Source organism: Crocuta crocuta, unplaced genomic scaffold (genome assembly GCF_008692635.1).
Source record: "Crocuta crocuta isolate KB4526 unplaced genomic scaffold, BGI_CrCroc_1.0 scaffold364, whole genome shotgun sequence".
NCBI classification, from domain to species: Eukaryota; Metazoa; Chordata; class Mammalia; order Carnivora; family Hyaenidae; genus Crocuta; species Crocuta crocuta.
In genome coordinates, this window is record NW_027532603.1 from 311,866 (window position 1) to 323,085 (window position 11,220).

Here is an 11,220-nt window from a genome sequence, read left to right on the forward strand (position 1 = left end):
ATTTTATCACATGGCAGCACAATAAAAAATATTTAATACATTGAATCTGGATCTGATTTTAACTGTATGATTTAACTGTATGATTACCTGTCCACACCTCACTTTCTTCCACTATACAATAAGACTGGGCTTCTAAACTCAAAAGCAGTCAGGCCCAGGCAGGTGAAGTGCATATATGAGCAGCCTGAGAGGACCACAGGGAAGATAACGTCTGTGAAAATATCAGGAAATATTCATTAAGACTATGCTGCTCCCCTCAAGAAGAACCATGTTTGTTCTCAGAGAACCAGTTGGAAATGTTCTCCAAGGTGTCCTTTTCTTCTCTAACATTCTTGAGTCAGAGACTACTCTGGCTCATGCTCTTGTCTAAGAATAGAGAGAGGAATGTGTTGGGAGGGAGAGTGCAGGGAAGGCTGGTCACCTCCAGCCAGTTGGTCAGGTAGGGACTACTGCATCCTGGAGGTCTGTGCCCTCAGTCCTCACTCACAAATCTCAGCTCCATGTTCTCTCCCATTGGTCAATTCACAGATTTCCCGAGGAGCTGGTGCTAACTTTCAATTTAGAATAAACTACTATATGCGGAACACAAAGAAGACATTTGGAAGGAACAACAAAGACATTTGCAGATTCTTGATTTATTGGTTGCAGAAGTAAGACTCTACTGCACACAAGGGTCAGATTAGTCTCAAATGCTGCCGTCAGCCCAGAGAAACTGTAGGACAATCCGAGAGTCCTGCAGCGAAGGCGGAGACAGCTGTCTCACTAGTCTAGACAGAGAGGGCAAAGCCCATTCTATTGTTGCCCATGTCATAGATAGTGTAATATTCCTTGAGGAAGACGTCTCCCAGAGTCCACAGGGGCTGTCCAGTGGGGGAAGGCAGGTAGGTGGCCTCAATCCCAAGCGTGCAGTAGCCATTGTTCTGAAGAGACAAAGGACATGAGGCTATAACATGTTTTGCAGGTAAGAGTCATTCCTCACAGGAAGTTCCCACCCTATATTCCATGACACCTGCAGGGTCTCTGGCTTCTTGTTCACCCTCAGCCCCGCCCCTGGTAACTCCCATAGGTGTCCAGATGTGAGCTGGGACATGGAAGAGCTGTTTGGGCCCATCCAATCCCATGTCCATGGAGCCCATAGTGCATACGTACGTTGAGGACGTAGGCAGAGGGAGGCAGAGGTAAAGGAGATCCACTGATGACGAAGGTGATGGTGGGCATGCTCTGTATGGAGTTGCAGTTCACCACAAACTGAGAGAGGAGAGGCAGAGCTGTAGAGCACCAGGGGACTGGGGGCCCAGACAAAGGCCCCTAGTGCCCCTTTCCCTGTGAGACTTTCTTCCTGACCTTCCAGCAGAGGCTGTTTGAGAGCATGGAAAACACAGCCCGGTTCCTAGGCACAACACTGACCAGGTGCTCTTGCTTTCGTGGGTCTCCCTGAATACATCTCAGCTCTTAGGTTTTGGTTGTGTTGATACGATCACAAGGAGTTACATTCATTCCAGAACAAATTTCTACGCTCAGAAAGTACAACTTCCAGAGAGGAAACATGGGCACAGTCTGTAAAAGCATGCTCTCATGCAATTCTTATCCACGCTTGTGTGCACCTGTCCATGTACTCATCACACACACACACACACACACACACACACACACACACACACCCTGAGGAACCAAGATTTGGTCTGACTAAACTAGACTCTTGCGTGCTGGAGGAGCTAACTGCAAAACGATGTGTTGCCTTCACAAACAGTGAACAAGGGGGAGGACAGGAGGCTGCTCAGATAAACCAAAGGAATATTTCTAGGTGAAAAGAAATCTCAGTGGAATGGAGAAATGTGCTATGCCTGGCTCTGTTGCAGACGTCAGATGACACTGGCCACACGAAGACGAAATGTGCTCCTAGGGCCTGCAATGGAACAGCCGCCCCTCCTGACAACCATTCAGCCCCTACTCAGAGTCTGGTTGGTGTTACTCCCTCCCCTCCCCCCTCCTTGTTTTGATGGTTCCTGCAGGAAAGGCCATGCTGTGTCCCCCCCTGTTCTGCCCTGCCAGGGCTTCAGCTCCCCACCCAAACCCTTCTTCCTGTGCTGAGGCTACATCAATGTACAGAGAAATCCTTGGCTTCTGGTTACTCACATCACCATTCTGAGCCTCCTCGGCTCCTGTTTCCTGCAGGAAGGAGCTCATGAACTGCTGGGGAACAGCCAGCACATAGGTCCCTGTGTCCACAATGGCCTGGCAGCCCTGGGAGCACAAGCCAGTGGGCTGGTTCCCAACGAGAAACCTGAGGGGAACACAAGTACAAGAGAAATCGGTTGCCTCTGCCACATACATGTGCCACATCCACCCTAATCTCCCCAGCCGTGCAGCTCCCACATTCTGCCTCTTCCAGGAAGCCAGACCACCTATGGGACAGCTGCCCATGTAATGTTGCTGTGCCTTCTTGGTCTGGTAGCCTTTCCAGCTCTGGCTGATACGTCTGGGGCGGCGGAGCTTATCTTCCTTTATCTTATCTTCCTTTTTCTGTGTCTTATCTTTCTATATCTACCTAAACGAGTCCCACACAGTGTCAAAGCTGGGAGTCACTTCATAAATACACTTGGGCATCTGTTATGTGCAAGACACTCTTACAGGAACTATGGTGATAAAAGAGGAGTAAATTGTATTCACTGTTTTTAAAGAGATCTTCTAATAGACGTGAGACAACACCATACATTAAGCTACCACTTAATGTGGTAGCTGGCAATCTCCATAAGGTGGTCCTATGATATTTAGTTCCTGGCTCCTCCTCTATCCTTCCTCTTCAGTCCATGTATATTTTGTGTACTGTTGGAGAAGCAAGGCACTTGGATGTAATGGTGAACTAGACTTCCAACCACTTACCTCTCTCTCTGCTCTTGCACATTGGGCTGGTTGGGCTATGACTTACCCAGAGATTAGGAAATACATGTTGGGTCACAAGCTGGTAAGACTATGGGACTGAAAGAGAGACTGGGCCCCTGAGAGGCCTTTTCAAGGGAGGTAAGAATTCATCTGGGCTTAGAAGGAAGAGCAAGGACACAAGGGCCACTTTAGGTGATATAGTCAAGAGAAAAGGATCAAGAAAGTCACGGTGAGGTGCAAGGACATGGTGAAGTGCGAGCTGCACATCAGGAAGTGGTGGGAAGGCTGTCCCGATAGGTAGGGGTCAGTTGTTGCATGGTCTTGACTACAGGCCAAAGACGTGTATGTTTATCAGGCAGTGATGGACAATTCCTAAGGCTTGGAGGGTAGAAGTAACTGACTCATGACCGTGGGCTGTGGAATCAGATATGCTTGGGCTCAAATTTTGAAATTTGTAAACTGTGTGACTTTGGATAAGTTACTTAGCCTCTGAGCCTTGATTTCTTTATCTGTGCAATGAGATATCCCACAGGCCACCTTATAGTGTTGTAGTGGAAACTGCACGCAATAATACATAAAAAATATTTAGCATAACATTTGGCACGTAGAAAATAGCCATGACAGCTGTTACTTTTCCTGATGAAGGATGTGGCAAAGACTGTGCTAGCTGAGATAATGAAGCTTCCAGGAACAAAAATATGGTTTCACAGACACTTAGGAATGACCAATCTGCTGACATGACAAGGGTCAGTGACCAAGCCAAAAAGTTCAGTCAAGAACTAGGTCCCAGAGTTTCCTGAGCTCCAGAAATGATCAACCTGATTCTTTAAGAAGTTTATTCTATGACAAGAACAGGAAATAGAGTCACATGGGAGGAGCACTCTAGGGGTGTCCATAATCCATAGGAACTTTCCTCTGTACTTACTCATCGATGGCAATCTGCCAGTACAGTTCCCGGGTGACAGGAGTCCAGACAATCTCACCAGAATAAAATTGGGTGTCCACACCTCCCAGGATGAGCTCTCCACCATACTCATAGGTTGGTTGGCTAGGGTGAAAAGGAGAAGAGCATGAGTCCCCACAACACGCATGGCCAGGCAGCTCCTCCCTCCCCTCCACTGTCTCTCTCTCCTTCAGATGCAGTGGAACCATAGGGAGAGAGGTACCATCCTCTGACCTGCTCTTCAGGCTCCACCAGGCTTAATGCATAAGGGAGAGGAGCCTCCTCACAGGAACATTCAGAGAATCAGAGAACTGGAAACACAGACTATGCCCATAAAAGAGGCGATGGGATTGGAAACCAGGCCTGTGGAAACAAACTGTAAAAGCCTCCCAGAGAAACCCTCCTGAGGACAGCGTGAGAACAAGAAGAAACCCCTCAGAGAGTATGTAGAGGGGCCTGACAGTCAGAGATCTCAAGCGGGCAGTGATGGGGATGCTCCTGTCGTGCTCAGGTTGGTAACTAGACAGCGTTAAGAGGATCCAGGCCTCTTCTGTTCCCTACTCTGGGCCTCCCAGTCATTGAAGACATTTGGACTCAGGTCCCCTGAAGATCATGTGATTAGGAAGATGAAGCAGTAAGTAAAATTTGCCACGAAAGTTCAAGGCCAGTAGAGTAAGAAAGTACTGGATTTGTGACCAAGGTATTTGCATTTGAGTAATGGCTACACCCATTATGGCTACACTCATATATCCATGAGTCAGACTTGCTCAACAGTGACCACGTGTTTGAGGCTGCATTTCTTTTCTGGAAAAATGGAGCTAATAACAAGATTTTTGAGATGTCATGTGAAGTGATAACTACAAGAACTCTTTTTGGAGCCAGGCATGTTATTATAAATATCATTTCATTATAGTTCTCTTTATTCTATATTTATATTTACTGTATTAAGAAATGGTTGGGGCACCTGGGTGGGTCAGTCGGGTAAGCATCCGACTTTGGCTCAGGTCATGATCTGATGGTTCATGGGTTCGAGCCCCACGTCGGGCTCTGGGCCGACAGCTAGCTCAGAGCCTGGAGCCTGCTTCAGATTCTGTATCTCCCTCTCTTCTGACCTTCCCCTGCTCACTCTCTCTCTCTCTCTCAGAAATAAATAACACATAAAAAAAAATGGTCATATGGCTGTTCTACAGCTCTACATTATGTGAATCTAATACAACAATCCTCACATTTACTGATTAAATGCTGAGGGACTATAGCCCATTTTTAAGAAAAGAGTCATCTTGGGGGACCTGGGTGGCTCAGTCAGTTGAGTGCCCTACTTTGGCTCAGGTCATGATCTCACAGTTCCTTGTTTGAGCCCCATGTCCGGCTCTGTGCTGACAGCTCAGAGCCTGGAACTTGCTTCGGATTCTGTGTCTCCTTCTCTCTCCACCCCTCCCTTGATCACACTCTGTCTCTCAACAACAAATAAATGTTTAAAAAATTAATAAAATAAAGTAAAATAAAATAAAGCCCCCACAGTGCCTCATTCACTGAGCCTTACAGGGCACGGATTCTCACCGAGAGAAGTAGAAGCTGAAGAGGGGCTGGGTGAGCTGTCCTTGCTGCACCATGCTCTGCATGACTGTTGGGCTACTCCCCACTGCCAGGTTGGGGTAGGCCATTCCCAGGATACCATCAAAGTTTGAATAGTAGAAGGGGTTGCTAGGTTCAACCTCACTCAGACCAAACTCCTGGTTATTGATGACGATGTTCTGAACCTGAGACGTGCAGAAAGAAAAGATGAGCAATTCAGGTAGACAGATCCTTCCCAGACTTAGGTGTCCAGGCAATGGAACCTAGACCCTTTTCTAGGGAGAGAAATTTGGCTTCTTTCGTGCTTAGCTCAATCCTAGGATGGGACAAGGAAAAAGAAGGTACAACAGCATCACCCAACCATACGTGCCTTGTAAAGAAGAGCATGGGTGCTGAGGAAGTGGAGGCCATTGTTTTTTGGAGTCAGGGTTTCCACGTCCAAGAACAGTAAAAGGACAGTGGCTGGTTTGATATTGAACAATCTGTGTGCATGAATGACATAGGAACTGTGGGTGCTTGGTGTAAAGAAAAGAAAATAGCGGAAGGAAGGTCTTCAAATACCCAGAGTGAAGTCATGTGGAGGAGGAAGCAGATGTGCTCCAGGTGGTTGCAGAAGGCAGATGAGACCAAGGGGCAAAGTCACGGGGAGGCACAACGTAAAGAGCCTGCAGCAGTCAGCACTGCTGTGGGGCAATTCTTGTCTTGGGACCAAGGGTTAAATAGATGGTCTGGAGCCTCCTTTCCAACAGTGAGCTTCTGGGAATTTGTATGTAATTAGCAATCTTGGATATCTCTGACAGCTTAAGGCTCTAGAAAAGGGGAGCCAAACTGCAGACCCACAGAAGGATGAGAACAGCACTTACAGTCACGGTGTCATATCCCAGGAGCACAGTCAGGCTGCCACTTCCATAATATAGTGTATAGGTTTGCCCATTGTTTTGGTAGGTGGAGGACATGCTGGGGTTGAACCTGTTGTGATTGGCTGTACAAAGAGATGATGGAGTGTTAGTGTCAACACATTTTCCAAAATAGTTGGAGGACACTTATCATTGATGGCCTTCCTATGTCCTTCCTTGGTCCATGAGACCAAGACTGAGTTTGGGCTTCAGGTTCAGATCCTCTGTGCTGATGACAACTGATAGCCACAGAAAAGTCTGTCCTCTTTGGAAACAGATGTTGCCCCAATTCCTTCCAACCCACCATTTCCTGAGGAACGGGTCAACTCAAAAGTCCAGGAATCGGGGATCACAGGAGAGAGCTGAGGAAAGGGATCAGTATAGGAAGGAACAGAAGCCTTTATCTGCTTTGTTTCTCTCCAGAAATGCAGCCCTTGGGAAATGTAGACCAAGAGCAAGATTTTCAGATGTTCTGAATTTAAGGAGGCTGAGATCATGGATATGCACCAAGGAGTCTGGACTTGGATGCTGAGCTTGTGCTCAATCCTGAGTCTACGCTGCCCTCTGCTCCTTTCCGTGGGTGGGTGGTGATAGCAGTATACTCACAGCAGGCCTGGCTCTGGCAGTAGGTGGAAGGCACCCACAGGTTGGAGGAACCCGTGTCAAAGAGGACCAGGAAATTTTGTGGTGGTGTCCCAATGCTGATCTCTCCAAAGTAGTAGGACTGCAAAGGAAAGTTTGTTACCCTCATTAAGCAGCTAAGACTAGTCCTAAGGATTGTGATGAAGTTGACTTATTAGAAGTCACATTGTGGCCAAATTATATTCTTTTCTTTCCAGAAATTCTCTTTCACTTCTGGAGCCAGGTCCCCTCAATATTCTCCGTTTTTGTCCTTAACTGCAAGACTTTGATCAGGTGAGAATTAGTCTGGCAAGACAATCTCTTCTTCCAAATGGGGTTTCTCCTTTGCAATAAGGTGATACCTCCATGGATTTGTTGTTCTATGCCAGAACAGACAAAGCTGGAGAAGCAATCATTTTTTTCTCCATTCCCAGTGCTTTTTTTTCCCACATCACACACACACACACACACACACACACACACACACACACACACACCTCTTTCTCTTGCAGTGTTAGATATTTCCGTACCATTCTCTTCCCTCTGGTCACATAGTAGCCAAGGTGCCAGGAAATAAAAAATGAGAGGTAGCATGGAAAGCAAGAAGAGAACTTTCCTGTGACACAGCTTGAGTTCTAAGTGAATTTTGGCCAGTCATGTCACTGACCTGCCTCTTCATCCACCATCTATAGAAAGTGGGACTTGAAATAGGAGATCCCTAAAGTGGCTTCTAGATCTGACACTCATGTAATATCTCACTAAAGATGGTCCATGGGACACCAGTGCGTTGAGATGCTCTGAGCAGACACCACAGTCTCAAGAACACTCAAATACTTGCTCTGAGCACCAGTGTATGTTCCCAGCTGGGGAGATATGTTGCATCTCGAGTCACTGGAGGTTTTGCCTGGCAGCTTTGCATGTGCTTCCCTTCTTTCCCCTGAAGCTCATCACTAGGACTTCCTTTGGGTCTCTCAATTGACTGGAACACGGTCACTTTTAATCTCCTAACCATATAAATGGAGCTTCAGAGAGTGGGCCAGTAATGACAGCAAAGAAGGAAGGAAAGGAAATATGATAGTGTTAAAAGGTCCCAACTCATAAGTTCTCCAGATACTTTCCATAGGAAGGAGAGACTTAGGTTTAGTAAAAAGCCCAAAATCAGAGCTAATGAGAGGTCTAAATGAGTATCTGAGAATGGTTATCAGCCCAAGGGTTATGGATACCACCTCCCCCTTCACTTACATTCAGGTAGTTGGTGAAAGGCTCGTAAGCAACAGCATCATTACCGAAACGATACTTGGCAGCTGGGTCAACCTTTGGGTGGTTCTTCAGGAACGTGTCTAGTACACCCCGCTCTTCCATCACCTGGCGGATGGACTTGCCTTTCTTCAGAATGATTCTGCAGAGAATGGGGCAAACAAATGGAGTGACCTTCACCTTCCCCATTAAAGCAATCCCTTCAATATCTGATCTGGGGTTTCCAAACCTTCTTAGTACTCTACTGAAGAAGAGCATCTTATTAGAAATCTTCCTGGATTTTAGTGAGTTCTGACCCCTGCAGTCACTCCAGCATTTCTAGCCTGAAAATACACTATAATATATATTTGGGGCTTTCTGCTTACATATTGTTTCCACAGAATAAATATCTGTTCCTTCCCAGTCCTTCCTCTAAGCTTCATAGATATCATACATCCTTCCTTCTTGGCCAACAAAACACCAACCCACCTTTGATCTCTCTCTCTCTCTCTCTCTCTCTCTCTCTCTCTCACACACACACACACACACACACACACACACACACACACACACCATCCATCCATTGTAGGTCTTGGCTTCCTTGGTTTTTCAGTTCATGGTACCAAACTATGATCTGACTGCCTATCCATGAGATCTATAGGAGAAGGCCTTTGCTCTACCATAACTTCTGATCCTCCCTCAGGGCCAAAGCTGAATCCCCATACAAACCTTTCCACACCCTCTGAGAGGTGTAGACAAACCAACACCAAGACCAGGATCTTCATGGTGCTGATGTCAATGGCCCACAGACACGTAGGACGCAGTGGCAGACCCAAGGGTTGGGACACACAGAGGGAAATTGGGTCACTCTTTTATACCCTGATTTCCCTGCTCTTTTCATCTGAGAGCACGTGAGTTTCTTAACCTTTGTACCCACTTGTGCCCCTACAGATCCATGGATTCTGTTTGTTTTTCCCTCTGATAATTACCATGGCCTTTCATATTTAATCAATTTAAACAGCAATTAGTGGCTTTACTGATGGAATCCAGAGATTAGGATGTGATAACAAATGTGAAATGCACTGGAGACAAAGGATCCTGGTGCCCACATCTAGTGGGAAATGGGTGCTGGCAACTTCTGCCAAAACAATGGAACAATTTGTGCCTTGGCTCCAAAGTCCATGTGCTGTTTGGAGATTTACAATAGACTCTCCACTTCTTCCATTTTAGTTTCTTGTTCCTCTCCTCAGACTCATCTATAGTCTCCTGTATGCAATTCTCACAGTCCATGACACTCTGATCTTTATTTTCAATTTCTTGGTTCACAATTAGCCAACACTTATGGGATATCTACTCTGTGCTCACCTTTGCACTAAGCTCTAGGAGCACAGAAAATTCAGAAATGGTCCTGGTATGCAAAGTTGGCATCCTGTCAAATGACAGACACATAATCTAATTACAAGGTGATGTGATCACCCTAACATTCACATAAAGCAAGCAGAGACAAGGAGTGATAGATCCTGGCGGGATGAAAGCCTTCAGAGAAGAGGTAACATTTGAGGAGGGATCTTGCCAGATGGTGGATGAGAAAGTAAGGAAAGTGGAAAAGCCACTGGAGGCAGAAGCAAAGCCCGGGCAATGGCACCCAGGAGCAAAGTGATGTGATGAAGTCAGAGAACATCATGACCAGCATGGCCACAAGAGCAAATCTCAACGTGGCTCCTTGCAAGCCAAGACCCAGCTGAAGGACTGGCCCTGGGGCTGTGCAGTCCTCATCATGCTAACTGTAGCTCTGGAAATTATTTTCTACTCCAGACCCACAGCAATGCAAAGGACTATAATGCTAAAATAGGAATACTCTTGATTCCACAAAACTGTATTCAAGTAGTTTGTATTCAGTATTCACAGTCTTTTAACTTCTAGTCCATTGAACTATTTATTATCGTGCTTCATACTGATGGAGCACACCTTGGAGCATCTGGATCAAACTCTGGGAGCACAGCAGTAAGTGTCTACATGGACATGACCAGATGGTGAGGCAGACCTGGTATGCTATGCTGAGCAATATGGACTGTATTCCATAAAGAGTTAAGGAACCATTATTTATTTTAATCCTGGAAATGACACACATTTAATGCCTTCTATACACACTTCACTGGTTTCTAGATTGTAGTCTTTGAGAAGCATGTGGTTTTCAAAATGATTCCCTACGTAAAGTTATGGCAGCACGAGAGATTATTGGAACTTTGTCATAAATCTACTCCTGAACACTTTGAGCTATGCACAAAACCCAAAGAGGTTCTAATATCATATTTTTTTCTTTATAGAGAGAAATTCTTAAAAATTTTTAAAATGTTTATTTATTTTTGAGAGAGAGAGAGAGAGAGATACAGAGTGAGAGTCAGGGAGGAGCAGAGAGAGGGAGACACGGAATCCTAAGCAGGTTCCAGGCTCTAAGCTGTTAGCACATAGCTTAACACGGGGCTTGAACTCATGAACCATGAAATCATGACCTGAGCTGAAGTTGGACACTTAACCGACTGAGCCACCCAGGCTTCCCAAGAAATACTTGAATGGAAACATGAAGATTGACAGAAGATATGCTTATACCAGATACATATTTCATTTAACCACTGTCACAACCTTAGCAGCTGATTTAATTATCCCATGATCACATAGTTTATCAAAGACACAGCTGAGATTTCATGTCTGGTTTGTCTGAACTCAACCTGTACATCAGCGCAACCCCTCCTCTAAGCTCAAGGCGCTCATGCTCTCTTTGCTTCAATGAATGCAAAACTGTTGACTTTAACAATAATGACAGATTTATTTTGATTTAATTTTCTGTACAAAAGTATTCTAATTGCTTTTCTTCTGCTCGCCTAGTTTTCTTCCTACCTGCAGAGAAAATGTAACCCTGTCTGCTGCTGCCCCCCAGTGGCAGTATTCCTAACTCAACAAAAACCAAGCATTTGGGAAACTTTTATGTGACCCTTCAAAAGTCAAATGAGAAAGTGACAATAGCTCCTAACATGGTGTCCACAGCTCACCTTCATGTGCGGAGGC

General features: G+C 45.7%; 1 protein-coding gene across 1 annotated transcript; it reads right to left on the reverse strand.

The window, feature by feature from the left end:
- Nucleotides 1-679: 679 nt before the first annotated feature.
- Nucleotides 680-8,939, reverse strand: LOC144244821 (pepsin B-like). Its single transcript, XM_077780154.1, has 10 exons — nt 8,884-8,939; nt 8,161-8,317; nt 6,904-7,021; nt 6,265-6,383; nt 5,387-5,586; nt 4,939-4,951; nt 3,809-3,915; nt 2,137-2,284; nt 1,150-1,248; nt 680-920 (listed from the first exon to the last, which is right to left on the reverse strand). Exons 1-10 carry the CDS (start codon nt 8,937-8,939, stop codon nt 768-770), a joined length of 1,170 nt encoding a protein of 389 aa, XP_077636280.1. The 3' UTR covers nt 680-767.
- Between the last annotated feature and the right edge of the window lie 2,281 nt (nt 8,940-11,220).